Raw genomic sequence first — 22,552 nt, 5'->3', positions numbered from 1 at the left:
GTGAGGGAATGCAATGCAATGAAGCTACCGCAGAAAATGAATTCCTGGTCGTGGTAAAAAGGCAAAGACTTTGCGCGGGGACCTGGTTGACAAGATATGGTCGACTACGATCAGAGACTGAAATGCTAGAGGGAATTGCACTACTTGTTCCTCCTCTGGCAGGACCTGAACGAAAGCATGGACAATTAAAGCAAGACGAAATATCAGCGTAAGACATGACAATGATGCTGTAGGGAGAACCGGACCAGTTTGCGGTCAAAACATAAAGTGAGCGGTCAACATGGATTATTAAGAAATTAGGGAAGCAGGTATGTATGTGATACATACGGGCCAAATCAGCCCAGATGCACAGATGGACAACCAACCAGGCAATCAGCCCAGCAGGACTGAAAACAGCCATGGGGCCAAAGCTGTCATCGGGCCCCCGAAGCCATGGGGCCAAAGCTGTCATCGGGCCCCCGAAGCCATGGGGCCAAAGCTGTCATCGGGCCCCCGAAGCCATGGGGCCAAGTTTCTTTTTTTTTTTTTTATAATTATAACTATAAAAGTGACCTGAATAAGGTGCAGGTGAAATTAAACCATGAGCCTGACTGATGTGGCAGGCGATACCTAAGATAAACTACGTGGCCTGAATAACATGCAAGGCGAAATATCGTTAGGAATGAGACCTGACCGACGTGGAAGGTGACCCCCAACATTCAACTGCATGACCTGAAAAGACGAAGGGAAACGTGACAGAAAATAGAGATAATAACGGACATTAACTAAAATTAAACCTGAACATAAGCTGGCAAGCAGGTAAAGATGGGAGTCATTCAAAAGCATAGCTGCACAGGTGGACAGACAACCATTGGTCAGACCCCTGAAGCCATGGGGCCGAAGCAACCACCAGGGGCCCATGGGGCCGGGCAGCCGCCGGGATGCGAACCTTAGAATTAAGGACGGCTGGGGAAAAGATTGGGGCTTAACCCGACGGGTTTAGTAATCAACCGGGATTCGATAACCTAGAAAGACAAAGACATGGGGTAAAGCTTCTTACTGAAATGAGGCTGAAATGAACCGCAAGTACTAATCTGTAAAATATAAATGAACAAAAGAAAACTTCTGAAAGGTGCGCCATGGAAAATAGTATCAGATGGCCGTATGACCTACCAATGTCGATGACAATTGTGAAATCCTCTAAGCCAAGAGCCATGCGAGAGAGTCCCTCGTGGCGGGAGCCATGCGAGAGAGTCCCTTGTGGCGGAACACGTATCAGATGACCGTGCGAACTACGAATGACGATGCCAGTTGTGAAATCCTATAAGCGAAGAGCCACTCGTGCGAGCCTCTTATGATTTATTAAATTTTTATTTTTTTTAATAAACCACTTATGCAGCACCAGAATGCTTTGGGGACTCGCATAACCATGACCCCCTCCAACAGCAAACCTGGGACACTAACCAGCCTACAACCATGTCGTACCCCTAACAAACAAAACATGAAAAAACGGTCATGGGGCCCCCGGAGACATGAGGCCGGATCAGTCATAGGGCCCCCGAAGACAGAGGGATGACGTTGCGGTGACGATAAGTAATTAAAACGTAAGCCGGACCTGATGGCATATGAAGCGACTTGAATGATTGGATTGGCTAGAAGGTGGCCTAAGGAACATAACTGCCAACAGGCGTTAAAAATATAGACCTTAGTAATCCGAAGCACGTGCATACATAAAACACTAACCACCGCGAACCATAAACGTAAACATGAAATTGAAACAGAGATGGGAGAAAAAACAAGAGCCTGAGGCATTGCAAGTTCGCTAAGAGAAGTCTCTTATCGTGACAAACAAACAGCTTGTGAAAACATAGCAGGAAACTTACTCCTATTGGCTCACTGACCTCTGCTGAGGAGCTGTTTGGTGAACTGGGGCAGGAGGCCAATCTGAGTGAATACGAACCAGAAGTAAAAGGAGACCAGTCTGAGTGATTATGAACCAGAAGTAAAAAGGAGACCAGTCTGAGTGATTGTAAACCAGGATTAAAAGAAAGTAGGCCTATGGAATGTAACAGATCACCGAGGAAGGGAACGTAAGCCTGAAAAGAACGCAGTTATGTTTGTCGGGAGAGAGGTACCAGAGCGGTGGGTGCAGACTGCCCCAGTGAAATTGAGCAAAACCATGACGTAGCAATGAACAGGAGAATGCAGCTTTGAGTGGGAGCAGAGTACAACACATGATGTAACAACAAATGGGTGAATGCAGCTTGGATGTGAGTGGTACCTAAAAAACATGGTATGGGCGCAGCTCTGAGTATGGGTAGCGCATGAAAAGCATAGTATAAAGCAGACGTGTAAATGCAACCTGAAAGTGAGCAGAGTATTGACGTGATGCGAAAGCAGACACGTGGACGCAGCTCTAGTAGTGAAAGGAGTATAGGACAAGATGTGAGAGCAGACATACAGACGCAGCTTGGATGTGAACAGAATATTACCTTGATGTGACAGCAGACATAGAAAGCGGCTTTGGTGAGTGGGGTATACGACCTGGTGTAGCAGTAGAAGTGTGAACACAACTTTGGGTATAAACAGAGCATGAAATTTGGTATAAACGCAGCTCTGGTTGTGAGTGGAGCAAGGTGGGAACACCAGGGTGGTGCATCCAGGGCATGGAAACGGAGTAACAGTAACAGTAGCAGCTATGGCTGTAAGCCGAGTACACAACATGTAATAACAGGCGTGTAATACGGATCCGGCTGTCGGCTGGGGACAGAATGAGATGTAACAGCCAACAGGTGAACGCAGCTTGACTGTGAGACCAATCTGAGTGAATACGAACCAAGAGTAGAAAAGTGCATGACAGTAAGGACGTGCGGATGCAGCAAGTAAAAGCCGGAAGTGTAAATGCCGCTCAGGATAACAGCAGAGCATGAAAGTGCGGCAGGGTTTTTAAGTACATGGAGTAGTGAAATACATGAAGTCTAAGGATGGTGGTAGCGGGGGAGGGGGAGACACATGGCAAGGAACAGCTAAAGCAAGAGGCCTAAACAATAAACGCTGCGTCCGATCTCCAAACATGACGTCACGTGCAGCCCGGGTAACTCTTCCTTTACAGCAAACCGGCTGAAGTAACTTTTCATACGAGACGAACAAAGCGAAGTGAAACTTGTAAGATTTATAGGAACTAACTCCTATCACCAACAAACAAAGTTGAAAAGAAATAGAAGTATTTAGCCCCAACGAGCAAACCTGAGGTAGCAGATTCTGAGGCGAAGCCTCCCGTTCGCTAGCAAAGTCGGGTCCGACCGGCCAGGAGAGACGGCCCCGGCCCAACCGACTTACATAGTATGGCGCGTGCGTGCCACGGTAGCAGAGAACAAAATAACAAGCTCCATTCTGCAAAGAAAGACTCCGACCACCAGAGAAGCTAGTTACTAATGACACCCAGCGGCAGCTGTGCACCTGAAAACACACGCCGGGGAGTGAGGCTGTGGCTCGTATATGAAGAGCCTCCGCCCCTCCACAAATGCAGGCTGACTAATCAGCCTTACCAACATATATATATATTTTTTTTTTTTTACAAAAAAGTTCAAGAGTTTTTGCACTGTCCAGAAATAATATGCGCCACTTCTTAATCTGCACAATTTTTTTTTTTTAGAAGTCATCTCATTATCCTCACAGGATTACAATGACAAGTAACACTTCTATATAGATAACACAGGATTCACTGCTAATCTACTCTCCCGCAGAAGTCAAGGAGGTCCCCTCCTGTCCCTTGTGTCTATGACCCATGGTGACTGCTGTAAAGCATATGTCTAAATGCTGTTAAGAACAGCTCAGACAAGATGGCCGCCCCAATAATCATCAGGAAATAGAATTTAAAAAAAAATCTACAATCTATAAAATAAAAACTATTTTTTAAATTAAGGATATGTGACGCTATCTGGTTTAATCTGCCATCAAAAAAAATGTCAGTGACACAATTCACAATCGTTCCCATTCGCTAACAGCAAGCAAGGAAAATGCGAATGATGAAAAACTAAAAAAAAAGGAACTGATTTTAGAAGCTGCACCTCTTACTATGATTAATTTTCAGGGTTTTTCATCACATATGAATGGTTAATAAAAATGAGCAGGGTTGGCAGGGGTGGGACCCGCACAGGATCAATATGCTGAAAATCCAGCGCTCTCTTTTTGTGTACTACTGCTGCCTCTTTACCCTTTGTTTATATCATAGCGGACAATGTCATTATAATGGCCCTGAAAATATAAAATGCAATAGAAAAGATGACAAAATAGAATAGAAAATAAATGCAGTATCAAAATACGTCCAGCAGATGGCGCAAACACATTCCATATAAGCTGGGAATGCTCGACTGACATGACTGAAAATACTGTATGTATAAATGTCCCCGTGTGATGTCAGAACCTGGAGATTATACAGGGATGAGCGGCGCTAGGTGTTACATGCACAACACAATCAATAATAGCTGAAAATATAAGCTAAAGGAAAACCATCCCAACTTCTCATCATTTAGTCATTTATATATTTGCCCACTGACCCCATGATTTCTGGCTTTTAGAAGCTTTACCTCCCACATATATATTTATCTAATGTACAATCTTATCTACAAACTGCAGAGAAAAACAGCAATCGGTCCAGAAAATGACCAGAGGCGCGGATTTTAAATCCATAACCTGAATTTCTGCAGTGCACAGGTTGATATTGGGGGAAAATTTGCAGCAAAATCCTCAGCTGCTGCAGACCCTCATAATACACACCTCAGCTGCTGCAGACCCTCATAATACACACCTCATCTGCTGCAGACCCTCATAATACACACCTCAGCTGCTGCAGACCCTCATAATACACACCTCATCTGCTGCAGACCCGCATTACAAAGACCTCAGCTGCTGCAGACCCTCATAATACACACCTCAGCTGCTGCAGACCCTCATAATACACACCTCAGCTGCTGCAGACCCTCATAATACACACCTCAACTGCTGCAGACCCGCATTACAAAGACCTCAGCTGCTGCAGACCCTCATAATACACACCTCAACTGCTGCAGACCCGCATTACAAAGACCTCAGCTGCTGCAGACCCTCATAATACACACCTCAGCTGCTGCAGACCCTCATAATACACACCTCATCTGCTGCAGACCCTCATAATACACACCTCAGCTGCTGCAGACCCCTCATAATACACACCTCAACTGCTGCAGACCCTCATTACAAACACCTCAGCTGCTGCAGACCCTCATAATACACACCTCAACTGCTGCAGACCCTCATAACACACACCTCAGCTGCTGCAGACCCCTCATAATACACACCTCAACTGCTGCAGACCCTCATTACAAAGACCTCAGCTGCTGCAGACCCTCATAATACACACCTCAACTGCTGCAGACCCTCATTACAAACACCTCAGCTGCTGCAGACCCTCATAATACACACCTCAGCTGCTGCAGACCCTCATAATACACACCTCATCTGCTGCAGACCCTCATAATACACACCTCAACTGCTGCAGACCCTCATTACAAACACCTCAGCTGCTGCAGACCCTCATAATACACACCTCAACTGCTGCAGACCCGCATTACAAAGACCTCAGCTGCTGCAGACCCTCATAATACACACCTCAACTGCTGCAGACCCGCATTACAAAGACCTCAGCTGCTGCAGACCCTCATAATACACACCTCAGCTGCTGCAGACCCGCATTACAAAGACCTCAGCTGCTGCAGACCCTCATAATACACACCTCAACTGCTGCAGACCCGCATTACAAAGACCTCAGCTGCTGCAGACCCTCATAATACACACCTCAGCTGCTGCAGACCCTCATAATACACACCTCAGCTGCTGCAGACCCTCATAATACACACCTCAGCTGCTGCAGACCCTCATAATACACACCTCAGCTGCTGCAGACCCTCATAATACACACCTCAGCTGCTGCAGACCCTCATTACAAACACCTCAGCTGCTGCAGACCCTCATAATACACCTCGGCTGCTGCAGACCCTCATAATACACACCTCAACTGCTGCAGACCCTCATAATACACACCTCAGCTGCTGCAGACCCTCATAATACACACCTCAGCTGCTGCAGACCCTCATAATACACACCTCAGCTGCTGCAGACCCTCATAATACACACCTCAGCTGCTGCAGACCCTCATAATACACACCTCAGCTGCTGCAGACCCTCATAATACACACCTCAGCTGCTGCAGAACCTCATATCACACACCTCAGCTGCTGCAGACCCTCATGACACACCTCAGCTGCTGCAGACTCTCAGGACACACCTCAGCTGCTGCAGACCCTCATGACACACCTCAGCTGTTGCAGACCCTCATAACACACCTCAGCTGCTGCAGACCCTCATAATACACCTCAGCTGTTGCAGACCCTCATAACACACCTCGGGTGCTGTCAAACAGGTTCTGCAGCCGGTGTGTGTAAATGATAAAGGCATTATATTTATTTTGCAGGAGCGGCTCCTGAGATGCCGGGGAGGGGGTGTAACATGGATTGTAAGGCTGAAAAAAGACATCCGTTCAGCCGGTTGTGAAAAAAATAAAACACTCATGAGGTAGAAGCCAATTATCCTCGTTTTAGGGGGAGAAATATATTTCTGACTCCAATGAGAATAACACCCTGGATCGGCGACCCTTCTCCAGAAGTGACCTGTAATATTAGGCGATTATTTCAGGCTGATTGGATCTACAGGACGTAATAACTTTGTATCAATAATTTGTATTGTGTGTAACTAGAGAAACATTGTATCAGTCACCTACAAGACATAATGTCACACTGTATAAAACATTTACATGCTCAAATGAGAATCCATTCCTAGTGACTTAGCAGGTCTTATCCTCCAGTCACATCCAGAGCTGCATTGATAAACCTGCTGTGACATCATATATTATACTCTAGTCAGATACAGAGCTGCATTCACAATCCTGCTGTTAAATGAAATCTAATACTCAGTCACATCCAGAGCTGCATTCATAAACCTGCTGTGACATTACATATTATAGATCAGATAATCCTTTAGTAGTCCTACCCAGTGTCACAGCAGCACAGAGAATACAAAAACGCCAAAATAAAGGCATTACATTACAGGGTACAGATAAAAAATGTTAAATATAAGGGATATAGATATCACAGCTCATGGAATTCCGTCTCTGGATGGGATGATATCCACAGGAATCGTAGGCGATGAGTGCAGTCTCTGGCCCCTTTCACACGAGCGTGACGGATTAGGTCCGGATGCGTTCAGTGAAACTCGCACCATTTTGCAAGCAAGTTCAGTCAGTTTTGTCTGCGATTGCGTTCAGTTGTTCAGTTTTTTCCACGCGGGTGCAATGCGTTTTGATGCGTTTTTCACGCGCGTGATAAAAAACTGAAGGTTTACAAACAACATCTCTTAGCAACCATCAGTGAAAAACGTATTGTATCCGCACCCGCTTCCGGACGCAATGCGTTTTTCATTGAAGCCCCATTCACTTCTCTGGGGCCATGGCTACATGAAAAACGCAGAATATAGAACATGCTGCGTTTTTCACGCAACGCAGAACTGATGCGTGAAAAAAAAAAGAACGCTCATGTACACAGACCCATTGAAATGAATGGGTCAGGATTCAGTGCGGGTGCTATGCGTTTACGTCACGTGTGAAAGGGGCCTCTCTCCGCCTGGGTCGGTGTTGGTTGCACAGCCTAAGAGCAGCAGGGAGGGATGACTTCCGATATCGCTCCTTCTCACACTTAGGCCTCTTTCAGACGGGCGCTGCGGGAAAATGTGCGGGTGCGTTGCGGGAACACGCGCGATTTTTCCGCGCGACTGCAAAACATTGTAATGCGTTTTGCACTCGCGTGAGAAAAATCGCACGTTTGGTACCCAAACTCGAACTTCTTCACAGAAGTTCGGGCTTGGGATCGTTGTTCTGTAGATTGCTATTATTTTCCCTTATAACATGGTTATAAGGGAAAATAATAGCATTCTGAATACAGAATGCATAGTACAATAGTGATGGAGGGGTTAAAAAAAAAATTAAATTTTTTTAACTCACCTTAGTCCACTTGATCGCGTAGCCCGGCATCTCCTTCTGTCTCCTTTGCTGAACAGGACCTGTGCTGAGCATTAATTACAGGTAAAGGACCTGTGGTGACGTCACTCCGGTCATCACATGATCCATCACCATGGTGAAGGATCATGTGATGACCGGAGTGACGTCACCAAAGGTCCTTTACCTGTAATGAATGCTCACCACAGGTCCTGTTCAGCAAAGGAGACAGAAGAGATGCCGGCTGCGTGATCAAGTGGACTAAGGTGAGTTACATTTTTTTTTTTTTTTTTTAACCCCTCCAGCGCTATTTTACTATGCATTCTGTATTCAGAATGCTATTATTTTCCCTTATAACCATGTTATAAGGGAAAATAATAATAATGATCGGGTCTCCCGATCGTCTCCTAACAACCGTGCGTGAAAATCACACCGCATCCGCACTTGCTTGCGGATGCTTGCGATTTTCACGCAACCCCATTCATTTCTATGGGGCCTGCGTTACGTGAAAAACGCAGAATATAGAGCATGCTGCGATTTTCAAGCAACGCACAAGTGATGCGTGAAAATCACTGCTCATGTGAACAGCCCCATAGAAATGAATGGGTCGGTATTCAGTGCGGGTGCAATGCGTTCAACTCACGCATCGCATCCGCGCGGAATACTCGCCCCTGTGAAAGGGGCCTTAAGGCTCATGCACACGAAAGTATATTCTTTCCATGTCCTTTCAGGTTTTTTTGCGGACCGTATACGGAACCATTCATTTCAATGGGTCCGCAAAAAAAACGGAAGTTTGTCCATGTGCATTATGTTTCCGTATATCCGTATTTCCGTTCCGCAAAAAAATAGAACATGTCCTATTATTGTCTGCATTATGGACAGGGATAGGACTGTTCTTTTAGGGGCCAGCTGTTCCGTTCCGGAAAATACGGAATGCACACGGACGTCATATGTATTTTTTGCGGATCCGTTTTTTGTGGACCGCAAAATACATACGGTCGTGTGCATGAGCCCTTAGGATGAAGCAGTTATTCTCCAGCTTGGACAGTATCACCGGTTCTAGGGGCTTCTTCCCCAGCAGAGCAGGCCACTCCGAAGAAGATGGCTGACGCCAACACAGACTTGAAAAAGGCCCTGAGAAGCCTCCTAAGCAGGTGAAGCCTGCCGTGGCCCTTTCAGTATAGTGCGTCCATGTTGTCTGCCCAGTCCAGCTTATTATTGAGGCGTACACCCAGGAACTTATATTATATCAGATTGAGAGCTTCCTTCCGAATTCTGAAATTATGTCCTTTCTTATAGTCGGGTCACATCCAGAGCTGTGCTCACAATTCTCCTGTAAATCTCATATTTAATGCTCCAGTCATCTCCAGAGCTGCACTGATAATACTGCTGTCAGGTATGGAACAGAAGCGTTGAATAGAAAATACAGAAAGATAAAGTATGAGGGATGTCTGTACATTGGGGGCTTCCTTCTCCCTCGTCCTCTGCATCCTACACAAAGAAGAATAAGCCACGAGTAGATAAGAGGAGGAATTCAATGAGAACCAAGTCTATACTAATACAGGGCCACCCAACGAATCCACGGCTCCGACAGTGGGATCCGACTCTCAACAAATAATCATCCAAGAGATGGAACAACTACTGTCAAATACAACGAGCAGAATAATGTTCTGTACAATTCATCTCTGTCACACCAAGTCCCCCCACCTACATACCTTACCTGTAACCTCAAAATGTCACGAAAAAACTCACTTAATCAACTACTTTTCCTGTTTTATGACAAGTGTCAAGAAATAAAGAGCAGCCCCAAGAACAAATATAAGCAAAGCTGTCAGAAATCTCATTATTAATGCAAAATTCCAGAACAGCTTCTTCCGGGCAGCAAAGGGAGGTGAACTCTGGAAATCCCTACAGGACAACTATAAAACTATATAATACTACTGTAATACTGCCTCCTATGTACAAGAATATAACTACTATAATACTGCTCCTATGTACAAGAATATAACCACTATAATACTGCTCCTATGTGCAAGAATATATCTACTATAATACAGCTCCTATGTACAAGAATATAACTACTATAATACTGCTCCTATGTACAAGAATATAACTACTATAATACTGCTCCTATGTACAAGAATATAACTACTATAATACTGCTCCTATCTACAAGAATATAACTACTATAATACTACCTCCTATGTACAAGAATATAACTACTATAATACTGCTCCTATGTACAAGAATATAACTACTATAATACTGCCTCCTATGTACAAGAATATAACTACTATAATACTGCTCCTATGTACAAGAATATAACTACTATAATACTGCTCCTATGTACAAGAATATAACTACTATAATACTGCCTCCTATGTACAAGAATATAACTACTATAATACTGCTCCTATGTACAAGAATATAACTACTATAATACCGCTCCTATGTACAAGAATATAACTACTATAATACTGCTCCTATGTACAAGAATATAACTACTATAATACTGCTCCTATGTACAAGAATATAACTACTATAATACTGCTCCTATGTACAAGAATATAACTACTATAATACTGCTCCTATGTACAAGAATATAACTACTATAATACTGCCTCCTATGTACAAGAATATAACTACTATAATACTGCTCCTATGTACAAGAATATAACTACTATAATACTGCCTCCTATGTACAAGAATATAACTACTATAATACTGCTCCTATGTACAAGAATATAACTACTATAATACTGCTCCTATGTACAAGAATATATCTACTATAATACTGCCTCCTATGTACAAGAATATAACTACTATAATACTGCTCCTATGTACAAGACTATAACTACTATAATACTGCTCCTATGTACAAGAATATAACTACTATAATACTGCCTCCTATGTACAAGAATATAACTACTATAATACTGCTCCTATGTACAAGAATATAACTACTGTAATACTGCTCCTATGTACAAGAATATAACTACTATAATACTGCCTCCTATGTACAAGAATATAACTACTATAATACTGCTCCTATGTACAAGAATATAACTACTATAATACTGCCTCCTATGTACAAGAATATAACTACTATAATACTGCCTCCTATGTACAGGAATATAACTACTATAATACTGCTCCTATATACAAGAATATAACTACTATAATACTGCTCCTATGTACAAGAATATAACTACTATAATACTGCCTCCTATGTACAAGAATATAACTACTATAATACTGCTCCTATGTACAAGAATATAACTACTATAATACTGCCTCCTATGTGCAAGAATATAACTACTATAATACTGCTCCTATGTACAAGAATATAACTACTATAATACTGCTCCTATGTACAAGAATATAACTACTATAATACTGCCTCCTATGTACAAGAATATAACTACTATAATACTGCTCTTATGTGCAAGAATATAACTACTATAATACTGCTCCTATGTACAATAATATAACTACTATAATACTGCTCCTATGTACAAGAATATAACTACTATAATACTGCTCCTATGTACAAGAATATAATTACTATAATACTGCTCCTATGTACAAGAATATAATTACTATAATACTGCTCCTATGTACAAGAATATAACTACTATAATACTGCTCTTATGTACAAGAATATAACTACTATAATACTGCTCCTATGTACATAATATAACTACTATAATACTGCTCCTATGTACAAGAATATAACTACTATAATACTGCTCCTATGTACAGGAATATAACTACTATAATACTGCTTCTATGTACAAGAATATAACTACTATAATACTGCCTCCTATATACAAGAATATTACTACTATAATACTGCTCCTATGTATAAGTATATAACTACTATAATACTGCTCCTATGTTCAAGAATATAACTACTATAATACTGCCTCCTATGTACAAGTATATAACTACCATAATACTGCTCCTATGTACAAGAATATAACTACTATAATACTGCTCCTATGTACAGGAATATAACTACTATAATACTGCCTCCTATGTACAAGAATATAACTACTATAATACTGCCTCCTATGTACAAGAATATAACTACTATAATACTGCCTCCTATGTACAAGAATATAACTACTATAATACTGCTCCTATGTACAAGAATATAACTACTATAATACTGCTCCTATGTACAAGAATATAACTACTATAATACTGCTCCTATGTACAAGAATATAACTACTATAATACTGCTCCTATGTACAGGAATATAACTACTATAATACTGCTCCTATGTACAAGAATATAACTACTATAATACTGCTCCTATGTACAGGAATATAACTACTATAATACTGCCTCCTATGTACAAGAATATAACTACTATAATACTGCTCCTATGTACAAGATTATAACTGCTATAATACTGCCTCCTATGTACAAGAATATAACTACTATAATACTGCCTCCTATGTACAAGAATATAACTACTATAATACTGCTCCTATGTACAAGAATATAACTACTATAATACTGCTCCTATGTACAGGAATATAACTACTATAATACTGCCTCCTATGTACAAGAATATAACTACTATAATACTGCTCCTATGTACAAGAATATAACTACTATAATACTGCTCCTATGTACAAGAATATAACTACTATAATACTGCTCCTATGTACAGGAATATAACTACTATAATACTGTTCCTATGTACAAGAATATAACTACTATAATACTGCCTCCTATGTACAAGAATATAACTACTATAATACTGCCTCCTATGTACAAGAATATAACTAATATAATACTGCTCCTATGTACAGGAATATAACTACTATAATACTGTTCCTATGTACAAGAATATAACTACTATAATACTGCCTCCTATGTACAAGAATATAACTACTATAATACTGCTCCTATGTACAAGAATATAACTACTATAATACTGCTCCTATGTACAAGAATATAACTACTATAATACTGCCTCCTATGTACAAGAATATAACTACTATAATACTGCTCCTATGTACAAGAATATAGCTACTATAATACTGCTCCTATGTACAGGAATATAACTACTATAATACTGTTCCTATGTACAAGAATATAACTACTATAATACTGCCTCCTATGTACAAAAATATAACTACTATAATACTGCCTCCTATGTACAAGAATATAACTAATATAATACTGCTCCTATGTACAGGAATATAACTACTATAATACTGTTCCTATGTACAAGAATATAACTACTATAATGCTGCCTCCTATGTACAAGAATATAACTACTATAATACTGCTCCTATGTACAAGAATATAACTGCTATAATACTGCTCCTATGTACAAGAATATAACTACTATAATACTGCCTCCTATGTACAAGAATATAACTACTATAATACTGATCCTATGTACAAGAATATAACTACTATAATACTGCCTCCTATGTACAAGAATATAACTACTATAATACTGCTCCTATGTACAAGAATATATCTACTATAATACTGCCTCCTATGTACAAGAATATAACTACTATAATACTGCCTCCTATGTACAAGAATATAACTACTATAATACTGCCTCCTATGTACAAGGATATAACTACTATAATACTGCTCCTATGTACAGGAATATAACTACTATAATACTGCCTCCTATGTACAATAACATAACTACTATAATACTGCCTCCTATGTACAAGAATATAACTACTATAATACTGCCTCCTATGTACAAGAATATAACTACTATAATACTGCTCCTATGTACAAGAATATAACTACTATAATACTGCTCCTATGTACAAGAATATAACTACTATAATACTGCTCCTATGTAGAAGAATATAACTACTATAATACTGCTCCTATGTACAAGAATATAACTACTATAATACTGCCTCCTATGTAGAATGAGTTCAGTTTGTCTAGAGTTGCTTATGATGGGGGTAACAGATACGTCACACAATCCATCGGAGGTTCCATCATTATTCCTTCATTATTATCTAGACATCTTCTTCCCTTGAAGACCTAGATATCATGTACTGAGGAAACGTCTCTGGAAGGAGCTGATATTTTCTATTGCAGTGATACCTAAGGGTCTTACAGGGTCTAGCCCCCGATAAGTGGGGTCCGCTCTTTTAGGTAGCGGTGTTTAGGGACAGAGAGAAGGTCCTGGATCCATCACAGATTTTTTTTTTGTGTCTCATTATTTATCATTATCTTGGGGATTTATTTTATTAGTTATTAATAAAGGTTAGGTTTTACTGTAGGATTTATTTGCTCTGTGATGCTGCACTTTTGATACTGTGGTTATTAAATGATCCCTGGTACGCTGTGCGGGTTTCTCCTGGACCCCCCGCCCCCCCCCCATTGCACTCTGGTCCGTTGTTATCTAGAAGTGTCACACGGGATGTTTTTGCAGACTCTTGGAAGACGTTGGATTTCTCTTTGATCTCTGGGTAGTTTCTTTTGTAAAATTACAAGAACAGTAGAGGAGCCGAGCCCAATGACCGCCCCGCAGAGTTACTCACGAACCTTCGCCATGGCATTGTGGACCGCCAATTGCGGCCCCAATGCACGGAACGGAGCCCATACGTTCGTGTGAATGAGCCCTAAGGCTGGTTGGAGGAACAGCAGCACAGACTGCAACATGAGTAACACATACAGCAAACGCTGCGGACTAACAACAATGTCCCACTAATACAAGTGCATATGAAATGAGCCGATTTAGAGCGGACACAGTGTAGCGGATCGTGAGGACGCTTTGCAAGTTTATAACTAATCAAGAGAACTGTGTAACTGAGTTACTATAATCACACAACAACTAACATTATCAACCACACGCCTAGAGTGAAGGAGGAATAAATAAGGAAACCGCGGTTTTTTACATTTTTATACTACATTTTATTTTATACATGTGTGAGCTCCGCATTTAAAGGGACCTTGTTGATAAAATGGACGTTATGAATTAAGCTTTTTAGACATTTATGTATATGAAATGTAGGGACAGTCTTTCAATGTATTGTGTTACATATATTAAATAACAGAAGTGTGTGCACATCACTGTGAGCCAGCCTTGTTCATTACTATTATCTTGATTGCAGTAGTTTCTTTTATAGTTTTATATCTCAGTAATTGGATTTTATAATTGTGATTCCAGGTCAGTGAAGCCGAGATATCGACTGAACCTTAACCCCGAGATTTATTTTTCCTAATCGCTAATTATCGTAGCTTCGTGGTAAATTCCACATCCAGGTCTGGAGGTGTCTCCGTGAGCATTTGTACAGGGCATGCGGGGAGTTGCAACAGATTTGTAACAGCATAACCTGCACACATACTGATGAATGAGGAGTGAGTGAGAGCTCACTATGGGGAGTGACTTATTATGTGTGTATAAGATGATGAGGGACCTGGAGATGATGTGAGTGAAGATCTAAGACAAGGAGAAGAAATAATGGAAAACGGACGAGGAGTGAAAGTCAAGAAGGAGGAATCGGGGGAACACAAAGGAAACATATGAGTGAAGGTGAAGAATGAATCAATACCAATAAAGAGGGGAGATCGAAGATGAGGGAAAGCTGAGGATGAGTGAAGTCAATGATGAAGGAAGAACAATGAAAAAGGAATACTATTGGTGAGTGAAAACTCATCATGAATGAAGACACAGAGTGAGTGAAGACTCATGATGAATGAAGACACATAATAAGTAAAGTCGTAGGTTGAGTGAAGATTCATGATGACTGAAGCTGCAGAGTGAGTGAAGACTTGAATAAAGACATAGGGTGAGTGAAGACTCAATGATTCACAGGGTCACAGACTCATGAAGAATGAAGTCGCAGGGTGAGTGAAGACTCATGATAAATGAAGACATAGGTTGAGTGAGGATTCATGATGAATGAAGACACATGGTCAGTGAAGACTCATGATAATGGAATCGCAGGATGAAGGAAGACTCATGATGAATGAAGACACATGGTGAGTGAAGACTTCTGATTAATGAAGACACAGAGTTAGTGAAGACTCATAATGAATGAAGACATAGGGTGAGGGAAGACTCATGATGAATGAAGACACAGGGTGAGTGAAGACTCATAATGAATGAAGACATAGGGTGAGGGAAGACTCATGATGAATGAAGACAGAGGGTGAGGGAAGACTCATGATGAATGAATACATAGGGTGAAGGAAGACTCACGATGAATGAAGATGCAGGGTGAATTAAGTCACATGATGAATGAAAGCTCATGAATGATGAGTAAAGACTCATGATGAGTGAAGACATAGGATGAGGGAAGACATAGGATGAGGGAAGACTCATGATAAATGAAGACATAGGGTGAATGAAGATTTAAGATGAATGAAGACATAGGGTGAGTGAAGACTCACGATGGGTGAAGTGACATGGTAAGTGAAGAAGCATGATGAGTGAAGTCACAGGGTAAGTGAAGAAACATGATGAATGAAGTCACAAGATGAGTGAAGACTCACGATGGGTGAAGTCACGGGGTAACTAAAGATTAATGATGACTGAAGTCATGGGGTAAGTGAAGACTCATGATGAATGAAGACGTAGGGTGAGTGAAGACTCACGATGGGTGAAGTCACAGGATGAATGAAGAATTATGATGAATGCAGTTGCAGGGTGAGTAATGACTCATGATGAATCAAGTCACAAGATGAGTGAAGACTCAATATGAATGAAGTCTCAGGGTGAGTGAAGACTCATTATGAATGAAGCCTTAGGGTGAGTGAAGACCAAAGAGGGGGAGAGACGATGGAAGAGAGGATGCAGGATGTGTGAAGACGTAGGATGAGGGAAGACTAAATAATGACTGGAAATTGATGAAGACTGAAGAGAAATCACGAGGGAAAGGAACTCAATAAGGAGGGAACACTAAGGGCTCTTTTACTTGGGCCAAGAATCAGTGCAATTATCTTAGGAAAGCCTGTTCCCGATCACTGCGCTGTGTCCGTGTGCCACCAACCACCCAATGAACCAGCAATGCTCGTTTGTCGAGAAAGGACTATTGGTGAGTAAAAAACAAATAATGAAGGAAGTCAAAGGGTAAAGAGGAAGGGTGAGTGAAAACTGAGGATGAGGGTGAGAGCCAGGATGAGGGAAGACCAACGAGGGAAGAAGAATGTAAAGACTGATGATGGAAGAAGACTGTAGATGAGTAAAGATCAATGACATCCCCCTAGGATGGGGGGAAGATGGATGATGAAGAAAGAAACGGTGAGAGAAGACCAAAGGGATGGGACCGAAAACATGGGGGGGGGGGGGAGCCCTGTTATGGAATAAGTGTGGGGTACAAAAGTTAGGAACACAAGACGCCTGCTCTCATGATCAGAGGGGCACCAGCATACAGACCCCCACGGATCAGACACTTATCCCGTTCTGTGGATGGGGGATAAGAGTTTAGTAGCAGGTGGAGATGTCTGACATTAGGACAGAACGCCCCGGATTTATTACGTCGTGTGAAGTCACTTTTTCTTCGGATAACACTACGAGTCTTATCAAATGATGGCCATAGAGGAGCAGCAGACGGCGGACACTCCTCTGGGGGACAGGAGCACTGTATTTGGGGAGGGGGTGCGGCTGTCCGATGTTACCTCCTCCGGGTCTCGTGTACACAGCAGATGATTCCACTGTCACACTGTGCACAAGTGCGCCACCACCTGACCGACCCCGACCAAAGACTGGCAGCGGAACCGCAAACACATATACATGCGTCATATCCACTGCCAGAGCCCTGTATACGAGTGTGACCCCCGTGTACGAGTGTGACCCCTGTATAGTGTCAGAGTGACCCCCGTATATGAGTGTGACCCCCGTGTACGAGTGTGACCCTGTATAGTGTCAGAGTGACCCCCGTATATGAGTGTGACCCCCGTGTACGAGTGTGACCCTGTATAGTGTCAGAGTGACCCCCGTATACGAGTGTGACCCCTGTGTACGAGTGTGACCCCTGTATAGTGTCAGAGTGACCCCCGTATACGAGTATGACCCCTGTATAGTGTCAGAGTGACCCCCGTATATGAGAGTGACCCCCGTGTACGAGTGTGACCCTGTATAGTGTCAGAGTGACCTCTGTATACGAGTGTGACCCCCGTGTACGAGTGTGACCCCTGTATAGTGTCAGAGTGACCCCCGTATACGAGTATGACCCCCGTGTACGAGTGTGACCCCTGTATAGTGTCAGAGTGACCCCCGTATATGAGAGTGACCCCCGTGTACGAGTGTGACCCTGTATAGTGTCAGAGTGACCTCTGTATATGAGTGTGACCCCCGTGTACGAGTGTGACCCCTGTATAGTGTCAGAGTGACCCCCGTATATGAGTGTGACCCCCATGTACGAGTGTGACCCCTGTATAGTGTCAGAGTGACCCCCGTATATGAGTGTGACCCCCGTGTACGAGTGTGACCCCTGTATAGTGTCAGAGTGACCCCCGTATACGAGTGTGACCCCTGTGTACGAGTGTGACCCCTGTATAGTGTCAGAGTGACCCCCGTATATGAGTATGACCCCCGTATACGAGTATGACCCCTGTATATGAGTGTGACCCCTGTATAGTGTCAGAGTGACCTCTGTATATGAGTGTGACCCCCGTGTACGAGTGTGACCCCTGTATAGTGTCAGAGTGACCCCCGTATATGAGTGTGACCCCCGTATAGTGTCAGAGTGACCCCCGTATATGAGTGTGACCCCCGTATATGAGTATGACCCCTGTATATGAGTGTGACCCCTGTATAGTGTGAGGGACTGTGGTCCTGTATAGTGTCAGTGTGGCCCCCAGCACTCACCATGATGAACTTCTCCAGGGTCTGGTTGTCCATACACGTGTGGTTCCTCAGCAGCTCCCACTTCTCGTGCTGGAAGTTGAGGCTCAGGTTCTGCTCGGCTTCACTCTCAAGGGCCCAGAAGACTGTGGCCCCCAGGAGCAGGTAACAGAGGTAGAGGAGCAGGAGGATCAGGGTGACAGGCAGCCGGCAGGGGGTACAGCAGCGCGGCATGATGGTCCTGGGGATGGTCCTCACTGCAGGGGAAGAAAGACCAGAGTGTCCAGCAAGAGACCCTCCTTATACAGAGAACGCTGACAGTATAGAGAGACTGCACCTAATACACAGAGAGCGCTCCTAATACAGAGAAACTGCTCCTAATACACAGAGACCGCTCCTAATACACAGAGAGCGCTCCTAATACACAAAGAAACCCGTCCTCATACACAGAGAGCACTCCTAATACACAGAGACCCCTCCTCATACAGAGACTGCTTCTCATACACAGAGACTGACCCCAATATAGAGAGACCGTTCCTCATACACAGAGAATGCTCCTAATACACAGAGACAGCTCCTAATACACAGAGACTGACCCTAATAAACAGAGACCGTTCCTCATACACAGAGAGCGCTCCTAATACAGAGAAACTGCTCCTAGTACACAGACCGCTCCTAATACACAGAGACCGCTCCTAATACACACAGAAACCAGTCCTCATACACAGAGAGCACTCCTAATACACAGAGACCCCATCCTCATACACAGAGACCGCTCCTAATACACACAGAAACCAGTCCTCATACACAGAGACCGCTCCTAATACACACAGAAACCAGTCCTCATACACAGAGACCGCTCCTAATACAGAGACCGCTCTTCGTACACAGAGACTGCTCCTCATACACAGAGACCCCTCCTCATACAGAGACCGGTTCTCATACACAGAGACTGACCCCAATATAGAGAGACCGTTCCTCATACACAGAGAATGCTCCTAATACACAGAGACAGCTCCTAATACACAGAGACTGACCCTAATACACAGAGACTGACCCTAATACACAGAGACCGCTCCTCATACACAGAGACTGACCCTAATACACAGAGACCACTCCTCATACACAGAGACTGACCCTAATACACAGAGACCACTCCTCATACACAGAGACTGACCCTAATACACAGAGACCACTCCTCATACACAGAGACTGACCCTAATACACAGAGACCACTCCTCATACACAGAGACTGACCCTAATACACAGAGACCACTCCTAATACAGACAGCTCCTCATACACACAAACAACTCCTCATATGCAGAGACCTCTCCTCATACAAAGAGACAGCTCATATACAGAGACCCGTCCTCATACACACAGACAGCTCCTCATATACAGAGACCCCTCCTCATAGGCAGAGACAGCTCCTCAGAGGCAGAGACAGCTCCTCATAGGCAGAGACAGCTCCTCATACGCAGAGACCCCTTCTCATACAAAGAGACAACTCCTCATACACAGAGACAGCTCCTCATACACAGAGACCCCTCCTCATACGCAGAAAAAGCTCCTCATACACAGACAGCTCCTCACACACACAGACAGCTCCTCATACACACAGACAGCTCCTCATACACAGAGACCCCTCCTCATACACATAGACAGCTCCTCACACACACAGACAGCTCCTCACACACACAGACAGCTCCTCACACACACAGACAGCTCCTCACACACACAGACAGCTCCTCACAGACAGCTCCTCATACCCGGCTGCAGTCTCCGCATTCCTCCTTTGATTCTCCGGCTCTGAGACTACGAGCAGCTGCAGCACCTGGAGCTCAGAGGGGGCGGGGCGGAAAGAGGGAGGGGCTCGGAACTGGGCGGGGCTGTGCAGAAAAGAGGGAGGAGTCAGAGTGCTCATAGCTGCTCCAGGGTGACTGACACCTAACTACATCCATGTGGACCAGGAGCCTCCAAAGGGTTAAATGGGAATGATGTCTGCAGTAGTGCAGGGATCAGCAACCTCCGGCACTCCAGCTGTGGTGAAACTACAACTCCCAGCATGCTCCTTCCATTTCTGTAGGAGTTTAGAGAACAGCCAAGCAAGTGTGCATGATGGGAGATGTAGTTTCAGACGCCCCCCGTACAGTGTCTGCCTCAGACGCCCCCCCGTACAGTGTCTGCCTCAGACGCCCCCCGTACAGTGTCTGCCTCAGACGCCCCCCGTACAGTGTCTGCCTCAGACGCACCCCGTACAGTGTCTGCCTCAGACGCCCCCGTACAGTGTCTGCCTCAGACGCCCCCGTACAGTGTCTGCCTCAGACGCCCCCGTACAGTGTCTGCCTCAGACGCCCCCCGTACAGTGTCAGACGCCCCCGTACAGTGTCTGCCTCAGACGCCCCCCCGTACAGTGTCTGCCTCAGACGCCCCCGTACAGTGTCTGCCTCAGACGCCCCCGTACAGTGTCTGCCTCAGACGCCCCCGTACAGTGTCTGCCTCAGACGCCCCCCGTACAGTGTCAGACGCCCCCGTACAGTGTCTGCCTCAGACGCCCCCCGTACAGTGTCTGCCTCAGACGCCCCCCGTACAGTGTCTGCCTCAGACGCCCCCGTACAGTGTCTGCCTCAGACGCCCCCGTACAGTGTCTGCCTCAGACGCCCCCCGTACAGTGTCTGCCTCAGACGCCCCCCCGTACAGTGTCTGCCTCAGACGCCCCCCGTACAGTGTCTGCCTCAGACGCCCCCCGTACAGTGTCTGCCTCAGACGCCCCCGTACAGTGTCTGCCTCAGACGCCCCCCGTACAGTGTCTGCCTCAGACGCCCCCCGTACAGTGTCTGCCTCAGACGCCCGCGTACCGTGTCTGCTTCAGACGCCCCCCGTACAGTGTCTGCCTCAGACGCCCCCGTACAGTGTCTGCCTCAGACGCCCCCGTACAGTGTCTGCCTCAGACGCCCCCGTACAGTGTCTGCCTCAGACGCCCCCGTACAGTGTCTGCCTCAGACGCCCCCAGTACAGTGTCTGCCTCAGACGCCCCCAGTACAGTGTCTGCCTCAGACGCCCCCCGTACAGTGTCTGCCTCAGACGCCCCCAGTACAGTGTCTGCCTCAGACGCCCCCGTACAGTGTCTGCCTCAGACGCCCCCCGTACAGTGTCTGCCTCAGACGCCCCACGTACAGTGTCTGCCTCAGACGCCCCCCAGTACCGTGTCTGCTTCAGACGCCCCCGTACAGTGTCTGCCTCAGACGCCCCCGTACAGTGTCTGCCTCAGACGCCCCCCGTACAGTGTCTGCCTCAGACGCCCCCCGTACAGTGTCTGCCTCAGACGCCCGCGTACCGTGTCTGCTTCAGACGCCCCCCGTACAGTGTCTGCCTCAGACGCCCCCGTACAGTGTCTGCCTCAGACGCCCCCGTACAGTGTCTGCCTCAGACGCCCCCGTACAGTGTCTGCCTCAGACGCCCCCCGTACAGTGTCTGCCTCAGACGCCCCCAGTACAGTGTCTGCCTCAGACGCCCCCAGTACAGTGTCTGCCTCAGACGCCCCCCGTACAGTGTCTGCCTCAGACGCCCCCAGTACAGTGTCTGCCTCAGACGCCCCCGTACAGTGTCTGCCTCAGACGCCCCCCGTACAGTGTCTGCCTCAGACGCCCCACGTACAGTGTCTGCCTCAGACGCCCCCCAGTACCGTGTCTGC

General features: G+C 44.7%; 1 protein-coding gene across 1 annotated transcript in view; it reads right to left on the bottom strand.

Annotated features, from left to right (window-relative positions):
* Positions 1-20,711, bottom strand: part of LOC120999789 (potassium channel subfamily K member 17-like) — a 58,774-nt gene extending 38,063 nt beyond the window's left edge. Inside the window, exons 1-2 of the mRNA XM_040430768.1 lie at positions 20,628-20,711; positions 18,882-19,114 (exon numbers count right to left, since the gene is read on the bottom strand). Of these exons, the coding sequence (XP_040286702.1) occupies positions 18,882-19,114; positions 20,628-20,646 (252 nt within the window). The 5' untranslated portion in view covers positions 20,647-20,711. The remainder of the gene's footprint in view (positions 1-18,881; positions 19,115-20,627) is intronic.
* Positions 20,712-22,552: the final 1,841 nt, after the last annotated feature.

This window comes from Bufo bufo, chromosome 4, assembly GCF_905171765.1.
Source record: "Bufo bufo chromosome 4, aBufBuf1.1, whole genome shotgun sequence".
Classification (NCBI taxonomy): Eukaryota; Metazoa; Chordata; class Amphibia; order Anura; family Bufonidae; genus Bufo; species Bufo bufo.
Note: the sequence above shows the minus strand (reverse complement) of the source record. Positions and strands in the feature narration are given on the sequence as shown.